At 38.4% G+C, this 20,469-nt stretch overlaps 1 protein-coding gene across 7 annotated transcripts in view; it reads left to right on the top strand.

Annotated features, from left to right (window-relative positions):
- Gadl1 (glutamate decarboxylase like 1) overlaps nucleotides 1–20,469 on the top strand; it is a 455,087-nt gene that overhangs the window by 326,175 nt on the left and 108,443 nt on the right. For 6 of the 7 annotated variants that reach the window (XM_076868723.1, XM_076868717.1, XM_076868711.1 and 3 more), the window contains 5 exons: nucleotides 3,807–3,886; nucleotides 4,009–4,063; nucleotides 8,945–9,061; nucleotides 14,496–14,560; nucleotides 14,831–14,912. In XM_076868723.1, the coding sequence (XP_076724838.1) occupies nucleotides 3,807–3,886; nucleotides 4,009–4,063; nucleotides 8,945–9,061; nucleotides 14,496–14,560; nucleotides 14,831–14,912 (399 nt within the window). The remainder of the gene's footprint in view (nucleotides 1–3,806; nucleotides 3,887–4,008; nucleotides 4,064–8,944; nucleotides 9,062–14,495; nucleotides 14,561–14,830; nucleotides 14,913–20,469) is intronic. The other variant, XM_076868728.1, reaches the window with a different exon arrangement.

Genomic DNA, 20,469 nt, shown 5'->3' with positions numbered 1-20,469 from the left:
CATCAGCACTAAGGTGCAGAGCAGGAGTTGAGTGGTAGGAGGCACCTGAGAGGAGTCCCCTGGGAAGTGCCATCTGTTCAGATCCTTGACCCAGCCACCCACAACCCTTCTTCATACCATGTTCTTGCTGTCGCAAGAGAAGAATGATAATGGGGACAACTGGGGAACATACCTGGTTATTTGGGATTATTGCAGAATAGGGCTTCCCTCTCCAGGTTCCAGCCTGGATATTTCAGTCTGAGGAAACTTAGTGGGTCAGAAAAGCACCGATCTTTCAATGTTTGGATCTCCAGTTCCAAGCCTGGGAAAGCTGATGGAATGGGGCCCGGCTGTCTGTTCAGTACTTTTATTTTTGCCCTCTTTTCATTTGGGTTTAAAATTGGCTAGCATTTCCTTTGTGGCATAATTGCCCTGGAAAGGGGGGAGAAATCGTGTTGAAAGCCTAGACTAAACGTCCCACCTGGGAAAGACCTGTACCACAAGTGTGACTGGGGAATGGAGAGTTGCAAGAAATGGAATTCTTATGTCATTGTGAAACCAGAACTCAGGGATTCAGTGAGGTTGTTCGGCTTTTGTTTTTGTTTTGTTTTGTTTTTCCCAAGAGGCAAAATGTATGCCAGGGATAACAAGCCAGTAGAAGTTGGTGCCAGAAAATCCAAGAGCTGGATGTGAATTCCCCAGAAAAATTCCAACCCTGTGAGCCTACTGTGGCCTTGAATATATATTTTCATCCCTCCCTCCAGACTCCACTTTGTAGCTCATGCCTTCCCTGATCTGCCTGAAGAGACTGGGGCATGGCATTTGCATTACTTTAATTTATAATGTAATAACCACCTTTACTCTTATTATAACAATTCAGTCTATTCTCTTGTTAAAAAAAAATTAAAGAATGTTGTTTTCACTAAACAGTCTTCAATCCTATGGAAGATTTTTGCTAGATCTTTGTTTGTTTGTTTGTTTGTGTGTGTGTTTTAGGTGTGTGGTCCAAGGCCCAGAGGTTGTGTTCCTCTACTGTCTTATTAGGTGTCCCCCGCCCCTCAGTTTTCATGCTTCCCCAGGTGACTCTATCTCTGTCTTGCACCATTTTTGCATTGTTCAGGTTTGAATTTGGATCCAGCTATTGGTAGAGATCTGCAAGATCTAACAGAGTCCCCCCTGTGCTATCAATATATCCAAAAATAGCCTCCCAGGTGCTAAATGGCAAAGAGAAAGGAAATTCTGGAGAAAAGTAATTGAAGTCATAAATTTATGACTTGATTAGTTCTTTGATATGAATTCCTTAGGCATGCTGAAATATTAGATTTGCAAAGTTCCTGAGTAATTCAAATCATTTTAGGAATCCACATAAAGCAGTGATCACTGACCGCCATTGAAAGGTGAAAGTACAGAGAAACTCACCTCCCATGCCAGTGACCAAGGGGACCAGTTTGTCTTTGTCAGGCTCCTTGCTGGAGGGGGCAATTGAGGTCTTGGGGGTGCGTGGCTAAGGGTTGTCCCTCCTTACACTCTGTACCCTGGTGCCTCACTGAGTTGGGCTGGGATGTCACCTCCAGTCTTCTCGAAAGCACACAGGGATACCTTGGGCTCTCCTGATAAGCATAAGTCTAAATCCATCCACCTGGATTCTTAATTCTGTCTCTTTAGGAATTGAACCTGCAGAGTGTTTTTGAAGAGATCCCCTGGATTCTATTTCATTTCATTCTGCCTTAACATGTAACATGTATCAACTCCACTCTCCCTACCAGCTAATTTGAATATCAAAATAGTCAAGCCCTGGAAGGAGTCCACATGTCCAGGGCACAGTGCATGTTGAGGAGAGAGCAGTAGTTCATTGAGAAATCCAAGGTCATAGGGGAAAAAAAAAAAAAAAAAGAAATCCTTGCAGGAACCAGAAAGTAAAACTTCAGCTCAATGCTGTCTTTCATGTAGGCACTTTCTGTTTTATCTTGATAGAAATGAGCACCCGCTGAGATTTTTGTGCCTTCTGTAGATTTATGAAACCTACAGGGAGGTCGGGTCTCAGAACGACTGCCTTATCTTTTGCCAGTGATGGGAACAGCCGTCGTTTGTTTCTAAATGCGGTGGTTACTTCTGAATCCCAGCCTTCCAGGGTTTTCCTTGCCTTGAAACTACTCAGCATGTCAGAAGCATCCCCCTCTCTCTTTCTGTTCCCCTTCCAGGGTTCTTGCCTTCTTGGATGTTTTCAGATGTTTAGACTTCAGTTTTATAGACTTTTTATCTGTCCCTATCCATTTGAGATTGACTTGGGGCTGTACTTTGCCCTGAGGTACTTAAAGACAGCTCCACCGAAGCTATTCTTAGTCTGATTACAAATTTTTTTATTCAGCACATCTATTGGTTGGAGATATTTTGCTAATTCTCGGGAGTAAAGCACTGTGATTTGCCCTATAGTCAGATGTCGGTGGAGGTAGGCTAGCGTTTATCATTATGAAATCAATAGCTGTTTTGTTGCCATAGCTCAGATCTCTGGTGAGAAATAATTCACCTTAGCTCTGGCAGGCCTGTTACCTCCAACCAGCATAGGCTGATGTATCAAGTGGAGAATTAATTACATTTTCATGTACATTATTTCTCTTCAATATGCATATGTTCTTGTAACAACCTGAAATAAATACATCCTACAGGCATTTTGGATGTGTCCTATTTGATATTTGGAAATTAATTATTTAGGATGGTTTCATTTTTTTTTCCTGATGGTGTTACCTCTGCATTTTATATTTACAGAGTTAAAAAAAGAGCTCCCAATAAAACTCTCTTGACAAAAGAAGGAAAAAATTACCACATTTGAGGGAATTCATCAAGTGTGAAGGCATGACTACTCTTTTAATGTATTCATACCTACAAATTAAATTACTAAGGTTTTTTTTGGTACAATAATGTCCTTTAGCACCTTCATTTTTCTGGCATGAAAAAGAATTAATTGACCACCTGTCCTCACTAATATATAAAGAACGACATCTCAAATACTAATTATTTTATAGATGGCATGTGGTGGTAGGGGGAAGGCCAAACAATCTAAAGAATATTCCACTATTTGCTAAAAAGAAATGGACCAGATCTCATTCCAGAAGCATCTATAAGCCTCCTTCGTGCCACAGCTGTGTAAAGTAGAATTTCTACAAATTAATATTAGTTTTATTCTTAGGACTTTAGCCTCATTCCTATATGATTTAATTTCTGCCTTACATTCAGTATTAAATAAGACTGGTCATGTGTCTGATCAGCATTTATGACCCATTGTTTTCTCTTGGAAATAATTAAATTCTTCTTTAGTCTGTGATTGCAATCTTTGATACACATTCTTACTCTCTCCTTAGAGGATTTTGAGTCAGCAACAGACTAGATTCTAAGTTTCCATTAATAGTGAGCCTTAGAGCATCAAGAGAAACTTTTCTCCACGTTATAGAGAATAATAACCATCAGTGACCAAGTTTGTTCCATGTGTTTGGCTTTGTGTCCATCCCTTTTTGTATTTTGACTCATTTCATTCTCTAATAAGCTGATGGAAAGCACGTTATCGATACAATCCCTTTATAGATTAGCAAACTGAGGTTCAGAGTGTGTGCATTATTTGTTCATAAATCCTGGTTCCTCTGACCCCAAAGTCAATGTTCTCAGCCATTACACTAAGGAATGGAATTAAATTACTGTTATCTTTTTCTTTTGTGCAATAGTGTTCCAAATATTGTGCTCAACTATAAAGACATGCTTATTTAAATAACAACTAATACATTTTTCATGCTATGCATTCATCTCTCTCCCTCCTCTCTTGCCCTTTAATTCAGTGTCATTACTCCATGAAGAAAGCAGCCTCCTTTCTTGGGATTGGTACCCAGAATGTGTGCTTTGTGGAAACAGATGGAAGGTAATGGGGACAGGATCTGGAAGCTTAGTGGGTGGAAGGGGAAATTTATACTGTTTCCAAAGCAGTACCATTGCCTGTTAACTACTAAACATAACTGAAAGTCTTAAATCTGTGTCCCTTAGAGGTAAAATGATACCTGAAGAACTGGAGAAGCAAATCTGGAAAGCCAGAAAAGAGGTGAGAGGGGGAGAGAGAGATTGTGCGTGAGAGCGAGCACAAGTGCATATGTGTGCATCTGGGGGAGAGAGAAAGAGAGAGAGAGAGAGAGACAGGGAGAGAATGCAAACAGCCAAACCCATTTCTATGTGTGGGAGAGAGAGAGAAGAGAGCATGTTGGAGTTAAAATAAGGAAGCTCATTTACAGATGTTCTATTTTCAGGTGCGTGGCTCTCCATGATCTGTGGTGTTTTTTTTTGGATATTCTCATTCCCAGGCAGCCAGAGCCTATTAAAACACTGACATCACCATATTCAGATTTCTTGGCAAGAATAAGCCCTAAAGATGAACGTAGCCTCTCCAACCGAGCCTTGGCATGCACTCTGCTATCTATGTAGCTCCTTCCTCCCAGAAATCTGTAGGACAAACAGTTGTCTTTGGGCTGCATTCAAAATGATTGTTGACTTCTTTATCCATCCCTCCTCCCAGTTGCTTCAAACTCAAAGCCCACCCATTAGTGCCCCTTCATACTGGGTCTGGGTCTAGCCTTTCAGTAGCAGAATATCCTGTCTTCCCCACCTGCTAGGATATATTCAAGCTGAAATGCCGGTTGTTAGAGAAGGCAGGGCATGACTCTGGTTACCTGCTTTTTGAAGAGGAAGCTGATTATTTTTGGTACTAACCATTTGCTCTTTGGACCAAAAACTTGCTGGATTTGGTGCACCTACCTCACTGCCTCCGCCCACTTCTTCCCTTGCTAATGGAACTTCAGATAATTTTATAGTAACTTTCCAACAGGTAGCAAATGGTCAGGCCCAAGAAAATTAAAAATCCCATCTTTTGAGCTGGGATGTAAGGTATACCTATCACAGGAGTTCACACTGTAAGAATGATGGGTAATTTTTTAAAAGTTTTAATACTGTATTTTTGTTCTTGTATTCTTAAGGGTTTTTTTTATTTTCATAAAAATCAGCTTGTCCTGGGGCATGATAGATTACTGTATTTTGTTTAAACTCTATATTTTAAAAATTCTGCAGTTCTTGTGGCTGTATTGGCTTCAGGTGTGTATACTTAAATCTGTATCCACTTATTTGTTTGTTTTTCTTGCCATTCTAAGGACAAGTAGATTTGATAACTCTCTGGTGGTTCAATTAGCATATATGCCTTTGACTTTTGTGTAAAATTCTGCAAAATGCTGGCTGTGAACTACAGATACTGCTTTTGAGTCTTAGTTCCATCTTATTCTACAGAAGTTCTCGTTAAAGAGAATGTTCATGATGTCCTAGATGTTTGATGGTGGGGAATGCTGATAGTGCTTCTTTCCTGTTTCACATTTTTTCTTCCTTCTTCCTTCCCCTCTTTCCTTCTCCCCCACCCCCCACCTGCCCTATCCCGGGGCTCTTTTCTTTCTTTCTTGAATTTTAAACTTTTGATTACAATTTCAAACCTACACAGAAACAATATTATGAGTCTTCCTATGCCCTCAATGTCTCTCCAGCAATCCTCAGCTCCTCCTCCCCTGTGCCTCATCCACACCCCTCACCACTGCTACATGAGTCTGAAGCACGCCCTGACATTATCTCCTTTGAGATAATTCATGGAGAATATCTGTAAGGTATATGTACTCTTTAAAAAAAACATGATTATATTTAAAAGCTAAAATTTCTTAATGTTATCAAATATTCAGCTTATAGTAAAAATTTCCCCATTGCCTTTTTAAAAATAATTGGCTTGTGTACATTGGGATTCAAACAATATCCAAGCACATCTTTTTTGATCCATAGCTTGGTCCTCCTCCTTGTTTGTTGTCTACAATTGATTTGTTGAAGAAGCCAGGTCCTTTGTCTGGTAGAGGGTTCCACATTATGGATTTTGTGGATTACATCAAGAATTGAGATGCTAAGTGCTCCCCCGCGCACTGTGTCTGTAGTGTAGAATTTAGATCTTGAGACCCAGTGAAATTCTAATTGGATTTTAAAAACAAAACAAAACAACAACAACAACAACAACAAGCAGGAAGGTTTCCTTTTGTCTTTCTGTCTGGAGATATCTCATGTCCCTTTTTGTGCTAACACTGCAGTAGGGTTTGGTATTGTTATAAAGTCTGCAGTCAGTCCCTCACCTCATGGATTTTGCTACCATTGGTGATCATTGTCCAGACCCATTATTTCATCAACTGATGTTCTAATTCAGTTTCTCATTCCTTCCTTATTATTGGCAACACTCTCCTAAAGAAAAATGTTTCCTCATCCCTATTTGATTTCCCGAAGGAAGCAGTTTACACATGCAAGGCAGGATCAATGATTTATTCTTTCCCCTTATTGACCAATTTTCAAAATACTGAGTTAATTTTCTATAAACATGGTCTCCCAGATTTTTGGTATCATTAATGATTCATATTTCTTTTCTTCTTTTCCTTTCCCTTCCTCTCCCTCCCTCTCCCTTTCCCACCCCGCCCCCTTCTCTTTCTTATGTTTGGTATTGCTGACAGTTGAAACCAGGGCCCAGCATGTGCTAGGCGAGTGCTCTACCACTGAGCTATACCAACAGCAACAATTCATATTTCTAGCAGAGTGAATTTTATTTCATCACAGTCACTATTATTTAGTTGCTCCAATTTTTGTTTTGACAATAATATATATGAAGCCAACGTAATTCTAAAGTTGAGAGCTTAATAAAAGAAGTCTTTAAAAAGTAAAAAAAATTGCTTTAGGCACATTTAAAAGTAGGACAAGAGGCTAGAGCTGATATGTCTTCTTGGTTTTCTTTCAAGTCAGCTGATAATTTAGCCTGGATTTACTTCAAACAAACCTGTACCCATTCAAAGATGATAATATATGATGAGTAGTTTATTTTCCTCAGTAGCTTAGACCTAGTTGTTTTGTTTTAAGCTTTTAACTCATACTGTTTCAGATGTAGGCAACAGTATTTCAGCTTTTTTTTGTGTGTGGGGGGGGGATTCAAGTATCTAGTGGATCACAATCCATTAAAAACTCTTTTAAGCAGTAACCTTTACTTGATGCTATTACAAAGACAGTGAAAACCACAAGGCACCAGAGGTTCTAAAGTGATTATTGACAAGCCCAAACTAGTATGACCACCGAATATTTTGGAGGTATTTTTGTGTATGAGTACTTGAAATGACAAACTTTCTCAGGGAATATAGCTCATTGGCAGCATGCAATCAATACCCTTTCTACTGAATTTTCTTGTTAACAGTATGAGGTATGAGGAAGGAAAAAAAATATGGAAGGTTAAATCCAGATTGCAAAAGTTTAATTTCTGGACCTGACTTATAGGAACTTTTTTTTTAAAGGTGAGAAAAACTCATTAATAGGCTATGATGGTGTGCATAGGTATTTTCTCACAGCTGTCAGAATGTCATATAGTCTGTGGCAGGATAAGCCCAACCATTAAAGACACCTTAAACAGCTTTAGCAAATTACTTCTTTTGTTGCTTTTGATGATTGATGTACATCTGTTCTCATTTCATTTAGGTCACTGACATGATAAAGACTTAATCTGTTGTGTTTGAGAACAGGGAAGAATTTCCAAAGCCCATGGTTTCCCAGGGGCTCTCTCACCTTCTGGCCTGGCTGAGAGGTTTGGGGTAGACTCGATTCTGTGTGTCACAGATGTCTCCCAAAAATGGCAACTGGATTCATTATGTACCATCACTTTGATTCCTGTGCATCTCAATTTGGAGATGTGGGACCAAGTGTTCTTGCTCTGCCCCACTTTCTGTTGAGAAATAACATCTTTCTGTCAAAGGTCAGTTAAATTGGAATGAGTTTGTTTCAAACACAACCACTCTTGGCATCAAAGGATAAAAAAAGAATGTTGCAATAATAATGCGCTTCATGATAAAACTGAGGGGAAAATATACCTTCATGCTAAATGGAAGAAGAATGACTTTCAAAGGTGGCGAAGTGACAGGAGTCACTTATTCCTCAGGTGTTCTAGAATCCTAGGATCCTAGTTGCTTGTCACCACCTCACATTGGTCTGTAAGTTTTCCCTCCAGGATGCTTCCACAGTAAGCAGCTCATCTCTGCTGCCACGCTGGGATTCATCTATTTGGAAACAACCTGTTGTATTCTTCCTCTGCCTGGTTGACATAAAGTTCCTTAATGGGGTCAGGGTGCCTGGCTAGCATAACTGCTGTTACCATTCATCTCTACGTGTGCCCCCACACGCTCCCTTTTCTCCCCCATCTTCCAATGGCATCTGTTTTCTCTGCAAGATGCAGCAATCAAGTGTAGGAGGAGGAATAATCACGGCAAGAGTGATGCCGGTTCTGTTTTCCAGTACCTTCCAGTGAATTTCTCTACTGTAACACTCATGTGGAGAAGGCCTCCCCACAAGGTTGCCTGACTCTCTGTATTCCGATTTTGCTGGGTTTTGTACCTGAACACATTCTAACTTTACAAGGAGATAACCAGAAAGGCCTGTATGGTTTACCCACTGGGGGTTTGTCTGCCAATCATGTTCCTTCTTGTTTTGGAGAAGGGTGACAATGTCACCATGGAGGCCCAACGTATTTCCCTAGGAAGGAATTGGGACCCACATACAGATTGTCAGTTTGTCTTTGCCACGGAGGCAGTTTATGCTCTGTCTGGGCCATGCTTAGAGCACAGAATACTACAGAGGGAGAATGAGAGCAATAATAGCGAGGCTATATACATATTGACCTTGCACAAAAGACTACTGCCTTCTTAGCATTTTTTAACCTGTTTTTTAATTACAAAAGTCCAAATAGAGCAGAAGTTTAAAAACACCCATTGAATTAACAGTCACCTTCAAAACGCCAGTATTGATGTCTGGATACATAACGCTTTGTGTTTCCAACAAAACTTTGATGGTGACGGTGACAGTTCTCTCTGTGTGTGGATCCTTCTCACAGGGGACAACGCCGTTTCTTGTCTGTGCCACCTCTGGCACAACTGTGCTGGGTGCCTTTGACCCTCTGGATGAAATCGCTGACATCTGTGAGAGACACGGTCTCTGGCTTCACGTGGATGTAAGTTCACCTGCGTACACACATCTGTCAAACTTCCTCATCATTTTGTAGCTTCTTGCAGGTTCTCAGAACCTAGATGCAAAGCCCCAACTACTTTTAATTGTGCTTCTAATTTGGGGAAATTAGTATGTCATTTCTGTGAGGGTTAAAGAGGAAAATTCCAAGACTTTATGGACACTTGTATTAATTTTCTGGATTCAACTTTACTTTTCCCTGTCTTGAGTGGTATTTTTTTTTTTTGCCTCCCTGAATTATGAGGTGGCATAATGTCAGGATACATTTTGGACTATGGAATCAAGAAACTTTTTTTGGGGGGGAGTGGTTATAATCTGCCTCTTCATTGTGATCTCAGGCTTCCTGATTGCAGTTTCTTCCTTTGTAAAGGGAGATGGCTGATATGGTCTGTAGAGTATCCTCTTGCTCTGAAATTTTACGATTCCAATCAGCCAGAAAATGTAAAAACTACATTACATAATTGCATGCAATAATTAAAGCCAGTTTTATATGTATCTCTCATAGATAATTATTTAAGAGGGATTGAGATGACTTACATTCTTCATAATTTTCTAACTTAAAAGATGGGCTTTTTTCCTAATTAATTTTGTGAGTCCTGAGGTTATTCATAATAAAGTTTCCCTAAAATTAAAGATAATTTTTAAATCCACTTATTCAAAGTTAAAAAGTTGAATTCAACTAGTTGAGAATATTGAGTTTGAGTTTTTTGTTCCCCTTATTTTCCTCTTTCTTTCTTATTTGATTATTTAGTGAAACTAGAACTTAACTAGTTTTATTCTACCCATGAAAAGAGGTGTTTAACCATGCTGATGAGACTTTAGGGAACTTTCCTCTGGTAGGTGTGTGGTTCAGATACTCCTTATCAGAAAAAAAAAATATATATATATATATATATTTTTTTTTTTTACTTGTTAAACAGAAGGTGACTATTTGCCTTCATAAAATTTTAGAGTTCAGGTGATTTTTATGCTTTCAAAATTAAATGTAGATGATATGATGTGGAGGGAATTCCTCAGAAGTTCAAGATTTTCATTAAGCATGTGACAATATTTGGTGAAAGCAGAAGCACTATGAAGTGTACGAGAGGCACAGACATGATTAGCATGCCGGTAGGGCTACTCCAGGTAGATTATTTGCAACTTCTTTAAATGAGATTTTTTTTTTGTATCTGTATTTTTTTGTATGAGTATTTGTATCTGTTCATATTCCAACTTACATCTTATTGATTTTTATAGACTTAGAAGCATAACAATACATTATGTCATGAAAGATAATATGAAGTGAGTCCTTTTGTCACTGTGGAAATAAGGAGAAACAATTTAAAACATCAGCAATTGTACTTAAATATTCTACTCTCATAAAAGAAGCATCAAATATGGATTATATAGTTTATGTAAAACAGAGTAACTACAACAGTTGTTAAATTGGGAATGATATTAAGAGATTTATGGGGCTTAGAGAAAATTGTGATTTATACATATGAATGAAAAGCTCCCTGGGTTTTCGAAAAATTAAAGGTTGAACTTTTGAAGTAAACACTTTTTTAAGGAAACACATAAGCCAAATTAAATTATTCTGTTTGCACATAGTAGGCATCTGGCAAATGCCCATAATATTGGACTGAGTTTGACCACACTCTTTCTGACATATTAAAGAAATTAATAAGCTCTAAAATTGAGATAGTCTTTGCCCATCCTTTGCTATTTCAGGGGTTCAATCTGTTGAAAACATTTCACTACAGCAATAGGTAGCGTATCTGGAAGAAATTTCACATAACACAGGAAGTTCATTAATTTTGAAGATAGAATATTAACAAAATTGCCATAATTGCTTTGACCTACTAGAAATCGGCTAAAGAGTATTTTAAAGAGATTTTCAAATATTAAAACTGGTATTTATTTATTTCTCTTTAAAATGCCATTATGATTACTTGTTAGTCTGGGTTTTCCATAAAACTGATTTGCCCTTGCCTATATACCATACTTTATTAATTCTAACTTGCACTTTTAAAAAAGTGTTTTTACATCTTTGATATTGGTATTTTGAAAATGTCTTTTTTTCCCCCTCTCAGTGGTATACAAATGATGGTGAATATTTGATATCTTAATTCGATTAATTATAATGCATTTTGATTTTTTTTAAAGAGAGAGAGAATTTTAATATTTATTTTTTAGTTATTGGCGGACACAACATCTTTGTTTTTGTATGTGGTGCTGAGGATCGAACCCCGGCCGCAGGAATGCCAGCAAGCGTGCTACCGCTTGAGCCACATGCCCAGCCCAATTATAATGCATTTTTAGACATTATAAGAATAAGAAAAGCCTTAGTCTTATGAGGATCTTTTCCCTTCAGGACCATCGTTCCTCCGTGAGAGGGGATGGGATTCAAGTCTCTAACTAGAAGGAGGCAGGGCTGCCCTGCTCTCCTTTGAGGCAGAGTCTGATGGCTTCTTCGGGGACTCAAGTGCCCAGCAATGCTTTTTGCTGTCTCCCCACTATTTATTACAAGTCCTAGGGAGACTGTAACATTGTTTTTAAAAGCATGGACTTTAGAGGCTGTAGAATCTAGATGCCACTCCTGCTTCCACCTCTCTTTTAAGGTTGGTTTTCCAATTAATTTATTAACTAGTTAATTAAGGAGAAAAATATGCGAATTAACATATTGTGGTGTCTGGCATATATGTTAGCTCCATAAATGGCAATTCCCCATAGAGATGCAAAATCAAGCTCTTTCATCACTTAAGTGGTTGGTTTGCTGTTCTTGAAACTCTAGTGTTAGAGATTGAGAAAGAGAAGCAAATAGAAGTAGGATATGGACATTGGGAGTTTTATTGATTTCTCCTTTTTTAGCTCATTGTTGTTGTTATTTTTGTTTATTTATTTTTGTGAAATGCATAATTTACATTAGAGTCCACTCTTGGTGTTGTACATGCTATGGATTTTGACAAATGTATAACGACATGGATCCCCCATTATAGTATCATACATTTTTACTGCCCTAAAAATACTCTGTGCTCTACCTGTTCAACCCTTCCTTTCCCAATCCCTAACAACCATTAATCTGTATCATGGTCTCCATAGTTTGTCTTGTTTCAAAAAGTCATAGACACTCATCTCTCTGTATCCACAAGGAATTGGTTCCAGGAATCTAGCAGATCAAAAAAAAAATTTTTTTTTAAATTGTGCCTATATTGAAGATGCACAGATTTTTATCTTGTCATGATTTCCTTGATATTGCAGTGCAACAATTACTTATATTTATATTTTTTAAGTATTATAAGTTACCTAGAGATCATTTTAAACTATTTGGGAAGGCTACCTAGGTTATATGCCATTTTATAAACGGTGCTTTAGCATCTATGGATTTGGGTGTCTGCTGGGCTCCTTTTAGCTCCTTGGAGGAGTGAATTTGTGACTGAGCTCTTCCCAACCCCTGCCAATGACTTGGTAGACCAGTGGACTAATAATGCCTTTAAAATGTGCTAGTATTTAGGGTGTGTAATGGAAGTAAGAGAACCTAATCCATAAGTCATCTTAATGTCTGTGGCGGATCAAGATCTCAAAATTCAGACTTGGGGACCTTCAGTTAGTAAGCTAGGATGCTGAAGGCAGTAGCTTCTGTGGTCCATCTTAGTCACCCATGGTCTGTTGTGAGTCCCAGTAGGACTGGGGAGACAGTATGACAGTATGGCAAGAAGGTCACTTAGCTGGCAGCCCCAAGACAAGGTCTCTTTACAAGGAGTCTGTGGGACTCACACACACACCACCCTCAAGATACATCGAGTACAGAAGCCTTTGGGCATCTCATGGAGTTGTTCAAGACATTATTTCATGAAATCAGAGCTGTAACTAGGATGAGACCAGAGATGTTCAAGGACTCAAATGTAAGCACTTTAAATTCACTTTTAGGGCCATGCAAGAGTCCAGATTTGAGACCAAGTTCATTTTTAAATTGTGTAATTAAGTGACTCACTCACCTCAACCCACTTCCAGCCCTTAAGGGGAGAGTTGCCTTTTAAGTGGGAGTCAAGGCCACAGAGTGCCCTCTGCTATGTTTTATCTTCATTGGTTACCAATGGGTTCAGCTTTGGTAATAAACTGAGAATCATAGAAGTGTCTCATTTCCTTTATCTTTCACATTTATATTGAATACAATCCTGTCATTTCTTTCTATGTGATATTGTTATCCACCTATCTTTTTTAATTCTATAGTTGAAGTAGGACACCTTTTCTATATCCTTGGCACCTCTTGAACTCACCTCTTGCCTAAAGTATGTCCATTACCCTCAGTTCCCCATTTTAATACTCCCCAAGTTTTCCAATGGTCACCTTCACTAATAGAAAATTGGTTTTGGATCCTAGATCTGATTTTATCATCCAGGAGACCTTGGACAATTAGCTTCCCACCTCTGAGCTTCCATTGATCTGTAAATATTGAGGTTGATAATAACTCCACCCCCAGGGTGATATTGTAAGAATTAAATAAATGCGAGAGCATTCAGCCTAGCCCAAGCTAGTTCCCCCAGACTCTTCCACAGCACTCATGCTTCCTTGTCCTACTAGATTAAAATTTGGAAGACTGAACAATTTTCAAGGATCAAACTGACTTTTGTATTTCCTACCTTGATCCCTTCTTCCTACTTTCCTGACCTATTGATTGTGGGACTTCCTTTCATTTCCCTTTTCTCTGCTCCCTTCTCCTGTATGCAGAAAATTTGCCTCTCCAGTGAATAACTAACTTCCTTGAAAGTCCCAAGGTTTCCCTCCTCCACTCCCCCGCCTTTGATTTGCAAATGTGTCTGAATGCCATTTGACTGAATAGTTCTTTCATTAAAGGGTAGGTTGCCACCTAATCATCCCCGTGAACCTTTCATCCACTTTGTCAATAATGTGCTTCATTCATTGCTTAGAATTCCAGCCATTGGCCTATGACTCACCATACAGTGTGAATGTCAAAATGTCAGCTTTGTGAAAACATTGTCCCTTTTAGAGTCTAGGCTTCAAGTGGGCATGGACTATCTTTTTAAAAATCTCATTTTATCTGCACAAATTCAAGTGGTTAGTGTGCCAATGTATTTATGATGTGTGAATATACATTCTAAGGTTCACTAAGGGCCCATCTATTGTGATGAGATTCTGGTTGCCTAAGTAGAGCCAGAGATTAAAATCCCCTGGAGCTGGGATGTAGCTCAGTGGTAAAGCCCTTGCCTCACATGCCCTGGGTTCAATCCCAGTTCCAAAAAATAAAAAGATTTAAAAAAAAAAAAAATCCCTGGAGTACAAATTGGTTAACAGAACATAAAACCAAATACCAAATAACACAGATTGAGATTGTCACTGAGGATTTTCTATATGACAACCCACTGGTAAACAAATAACATGGAAGTAACATTGCCTTGGTTATATAAATATCTCAACAGGCTTCTTGGGGTGGCTCAGCTTTGATGTCAAGGAAGCACCGCAGGCTTCTACATGGTATCCACAGGTAAATGTCCTTTCCTCATTTGCGACTGACTTTTATCTGGGAAAAAAAGAATGTCTTTGGACTTTGCCCATTGAAGTAACATTTTGAAAACAGGCAAAAATGAAATAATTGTTTTTCCTGAAACAAAACAAAAACCTTCTAAATTCCCCCAGATGACTCAGACAAGGAATCCTGTAGAGCAGTCACTTATGTGTGAGGACTGAATGTCCTTTTGCCCGTGGAAACTAATCAAGTCCCCTTCCCACTCTGTCCCTTTCTTTAACACAATAGGGCTGACTCGGTGGCCTGGAACCCGCACAAGATGCTGATGGCTGGAGTCCAGTGTTGTGCTCTCCTGGTGAAAGACAAGTCTGTGAGTTTTCCTTTTATGGTCCTCTGGCATCCGAGGGGTTAAATTGTTGTGTTTGTAGAAGGCTTGCCATTTTATCTTGCTCTTTAATGCCTTGGGCCAGGCGTACATGAAGGTCTTTGGGAAATGTTGATGGCCTTGAAAGGGAAAAAAAAAAAAAAAAATGGGCCCAGTTAAAAGATCTAGCGTTTCTTCTCAGGTAATTTTGGGGGTTTTATTTAGGTATTATATAATCTCATTAGTTACAGCAAAATGGTCTCTCTCGCCCTCATTTGGATTATATTTTAAAACTCAGTTTTAAACACTGCCAAGATTTTTTTTTTTTTTTTCCCTCGTTGATTAAGTCTGGGACTTCAGTTGTCTTGAAACTTCTGCTCACTGAGAAAGTGGAACAGATGTGTGTCATACATTAAATTGAATGTTTAATATGCTTAGCTAGGGCTGAACAGCCCATTCACTAGGAAGATGCTAGTTCGGGGCTGATCATGGAAGGCTGATTTATTAGAGAATTGCTGGTCTCAAGTGACTGGTACTTAGCTTCTCTGAGAACACTGGGGACAGTTGGAAACTAATTACTGTGAGGCCATGGGAAAGGGTTCAGGTTCCCCTTGGCCCATGGTGTAAGCTTGGTGTTTTCCATGGGTTAAACAAGGATCCTTGTGGGAAGTGGCCCAGGCTGGGAAGTGCTACTTCATTCTTAGAAATGCCTCCTCAAGATCTGTGTTCTGCATGTGGGTGATCTTTCTCAGCCATCTGTTTATATATTTTTTTTCTTTGGGGGACTCCCTTTGCCAATGTTAAAGTCATTTTTTGTTTTTAAGCATTTTTTTAAAAAATTTCAAATAAAAAAACACTTAAAATATGAAACCTACTCTTGCATGTGTTGATATTTAAGATTCTTTTTTTTTTTTAAATGTGATGTTTGTAACTCAGTGCCCTATGTATTTTGACAGGACCAAACATAATGCCCATCAGAAACTAAGCAGAAATTCTACATCTGTAGAAATAGACACTCTCAGGAATGTGAGTGTGCCTCTAAGTCTTTTGTTAGGTCGGTTATAGCTGACTGTACTCAATATCATTTGCCTTTTTTAGGTTTTTAAATTGTGGGGTGACTATATTTATAACTGAAAGGTTAGTTTAAGATTACCTTATCATTTGCCATCCAAAGAACATAATCAACTTGCACATAGGTATGTACTTAGGACATGATAGAAATAGGAGTAAAACCTTCCTTTTGGACGAGATATAAGAACTAAAATGCACCTAGCAACTTCTTGTGCCCAACATTTTACATTTGCCATCTTCCTATTCAGCCAACCTGAATTACAAACTTCTCTGTTGGTGTGATTCTTTCAAGGGTAGAAAATTTAGACCAAAAATTTTATATCTGTTCTTTTTAAGATTTTATGTACTTTTGAATGATATTTAAATGATTGAGCCAAGAATTAACTTATATGTATGTACAGAAGACAGTTTAAATTGTTCGGGATCATATAACTCCTTAACAGGGTTTAATAATTTATTTTAATTTTTGAAAATATTTATTTTTTAGTTGTAGTTGGATACAATACCTTAATTTTATTTGTTTGTATGTGGCGCTGAGGATCGAACCCAGGGCTTCACATGTGCTAGGCAAGTACTCTACCACTGAGCCACAACCCCAGCCCTAAAATTTTATTTTTTAAAAATAATTCATTCCTGGATCTCAGTGATAAAAATAAGACCCTGTATCTACCCACGTGGAAGGAGTTGGAGAGATTAGGAAAGTTGTAGTCACTGTGTGAAGAATTGAGCACTTATTAAAAAATGTCTAATTTTTTGATAAAAGCATTATTTTCAATTTAAATGGAATCGAAAGTTCAACCATGAGATTTGAGATAGGGCAATCAGTTTAAGTTTTGTCTCCTTTGAACCTGCTTTCTGCTTCTGCTATTCTCTTTAATATTCATTAATTTGATCCTTCTATCAACACTGACTGACCTATGTGGGCCCAGCATTGTGAGGATTCCAGGCTTATAGCAGTGTGTAAAACAGATGTATTTCCCAGAGTTGAAGCCATTATTAGCTCAAAGAGAAGACAGTGAACAAAATGGACATATTTATTCCTTTAATGGTTTTGTCTTTTTTTCTCCCATCATCCTTTATTTTCCATTTTTTATTTGTGCATTATAGTTGCAGCTAATGATGGGATTTGTTGTTACATATTCATACACGCAAACAATATCTAATTTGGCCAATATCCCTTCCCAGAATTTCTTCCCTCCTTCCCTCTCTTCCACCCATTGATCCTTTTCCTCTACTGATCTCCCTTTGATGTTCATGGGATTCCCCTGAATTTCTTTTCCTCTTTCCTCTCTAGGTTCCACACATGAGAGAAAACATATGACCCCTCACCTTCTCAGATTGACTTATTTCACTTAACATGATGGTCTCTAGTTATATCCATCTTTGATTGTTCTTTTGATCAGTACATTAAAGAATGGCAGATGCCACTGATTGTAAAACCAACAGCCATTTCATCCCCTTTTTCTTCTTATCCATCCCCAGATACTCACCAAAGCAATCTTTCATCGCCAGGTGATGCAGAACTGGCCAATGCAATGGAGGAGAATGTGATGAGGGCTTTTTTTTTTTTTTTTTTTTTCCAATCTGGCAGGAGGTGATACACACACAAAATGAGCATTCTTCCCCCTTATTTCTAGCTGGATGTAGTCATATCAGAACATGGAGCACAAATCTCTGACAGTAGTTAGGTAATGGACCGTAAATTAAAACATAAACATGCACAGAATGGCAGAGAAGAAAAGGAAAAGTGTTGGTCTCATACCAACCTTGGAAGTGCCTACTTTCAGATTTTTTGTGACATACAATCATTAAAATTAAATGTCTTCATTGCTGAAATCATCTCCATTAGGTAATCTATTGCTCACAGCCTAATGTACGCATATCTGGTATAGAGATGGGTGTCATGCTTTGATCACATGTAGCATGGAGACTTGAGATGTTCAGGTGAAAGGAACAGTATGTGCAAATTCTCTCAGAAGAGAAAGTCCTTTGTAAATTTTAGAAACTGAAATAAATTTACTGTGGCTAGACTAATGTGAAGATTCACATGGAATGAGACTTAAAAAAATAAGCAGTAAGCAGATCATACAGAATCTTAGAAACCATTCAAATGATTTTAGACTTGATCTTTGGAAAATGGGAGAACTTTAAAACCAGAGAGTAATTGGAAATTTGCATTTGAGGCAATAATTTGGAGGCAAGGCTGAATGCAAGACTGAAAGAAATTTGGTAGAGTTGATGGCACGGGAGTTGAAAAAAAATGTTGTGAAATCCTAGATATATCTTAGGTATCACTGGACACAGCCGAATTGCCAAATGTATATTGTAGAAGAAGGACAATGAGGGATCGTGTTTGATTCCTTGGTTACTCATATGGCAGCTGAGTGAACGGTCCCATTTAGGAAGACGGAGAAGGAGAAGATTCAAGAGTGAAATATCTTTTTTTTTACATTACATTTGAGATTTCTATGGGATATCCATTTGTGGCAGTTGACTGAGTCTAGGAAAAGAAGTATTTGATAAAAAGTCAAATTAAGAAGTTATTGACAGAGGTGATCTCTGAGGTCATAGGAGTGGATTGGATGCCTTGGGAAGAACCTCAGACTGAGATAAGAAGATGGGCTAGAACTTAATCCTGAAGAATTTCAGAGTCTAAAACTTGGATAGAAGAAGATCGCCTCATGAAGGCTGACTCAGAATTGTCGGGCAGGTAGGAGGAAGGCCAGGAGAGAGGGATGCCAATTAAATTGAAAGAATGAATGGAGAGAAAAGGTCATATCTTTTCCTCACTGATCACAAGATGTATGACTGACACTTCTATATAACCAAAGATAGATTACCAAGAAAAAAAGCATTGACAAATTTATTTAACCAAAATTTTGTGGGGCATAGATGAGGACTCAAAAACCCAGGGAAAACAAAGCATTTTTATGGCTGAGGCATACACAATTGTGTGAGGAGAAGGGGTCTAATCTGGTGGTGATAAAATATGAAAGCTTAGCAAGGTTTGCTTGTCCGGGTTCTCCTTGGCCTCCAGAGATGGGGCAGGAACCTGTGGAATAAGGATCTTGTGAACTGCTCTCACAGGTGGTAGGTCAGAGGAGGAAGGCAGGAGAAGGTCAGAGAGTGACCTCCAAGATGCCATATTTTGGGGGTTGTGATCTAAACCCTGACAGTGTCATGAGGGATGTGAGTGATTTTCATCCTCCATGTCACAACCTAAGTGCCACTTCTTCAAATGTTCTGGGACCAACCAAGGTAAACTAACCTCTCCCATTGATCTCTCTGAGACGGTGTTCCCCTGCTTTGTGGTACTCATTACTATTTGTAATTATGGTTTCTCATGGGAGATGTTTCCTTCCTGCTAGAATGTAAACTGCATGAGGAAAGTGACTAAAATCATTAGAGTCACCCCTATCCACCTAGTATCTAGGAAGTATTCACTGAAAAAGGGAAAAAAAAAAAAAGAAAAGAAAACTAAAAACCATGGGGAAATTTAATGATTAAGTACATTAAAAAATCCCCAAAATATCCACTTCCATGTCAGCAGTAACTAGGAGTTTTCAGTTTTTCCCCTACCCCAAATTATCCCTTTTGAGGGCTCTGAGATACAATGATTAAAATTTTAACTGATGAGATCTGTTGCTGGGCCCCAGACTGGGCTGGAGTATGCCTTTGGCAGTAGTGGATGAATAGGGATTTTAATTTGGATTCATTTCTCCAGTTGATGGAAGGGGTAACTTGAGTTAAAAGAAAGCAAATTGCTTAGTGAGTGTACTGCCTAGGCAGAAATTAACTCCCTAATTTGAATCCCGAGAGCACTGAGAGCTCTGACATTGCTCACAAAGCCCATCTTTTGATTGACTGGCTGTTCCTGTTTGTGTTTTTAATTTCCTGCATTGGAAAGGACTGGTTCAGAAACTAAGCATCTCTGATACTCTTGAAGTGGTACTACCACTAACCATCTTTCATGGTAGAGATGAAGAGAAAATCAGGGATTTAAAAAAAAAAAAAATCTGTGATTCTAAATAAGTTGACTTCAGATGTAAATGCTGGATCTACAGGGCTGTTTTGTATCAAAGACAGTTTTGATGCTTTGATCTAAAATAAAAGGCAATATATTCTAAGAATCAGTTTCATAGATAACAGCAAATCTCAATATCGGCTTTTTGATTTTTAGTGTTTATTAGAAGGACTTTTTAGTGTTAAAAAACTTGACGCAGAAGAACAGGAAATCTGCTAATCAGAAGGTTTTTGAGTGTAGATTGTTCCCCTCCATTTCTATCTATCGTTGTCATCTGATTTTAACTTACAAAGCCTTCCTGGTGAACTCAGCAGCCACAGTGAATTCAAATGAGATATTTCATTTTCTTTTTTAGAAAGATTATGTTGCACCTACACTATGGATTTTCAAAAATCTTCTCCATTTTTAAAAATTTTTATTGCACAAGTATGCATATTAATCACAGATGAATCAGAAAATTCAGATAAA

The sequence above is a fragment of the Callospermophilus lateralis genome, chromosome 1 (assembly GCF_048772815.1).
Source record: "Callospermophilus lateralis isolate mCalLat2 chromosome 1, mCalLat2.hap1, whole genome shotgun sequence".
NCBI classification, from domain to species: Eukaryota; Metazoa; Chordata; class Mammalia; order Rodentia; family Sciuridae; genus Callospermophilus; species Callospermophilus lateralis.
The sequence above is the reverse complement of the archived record's forward strand: the minus strand, read 5'-3'. Positions and strand labels throughout refer to the sequence as shown.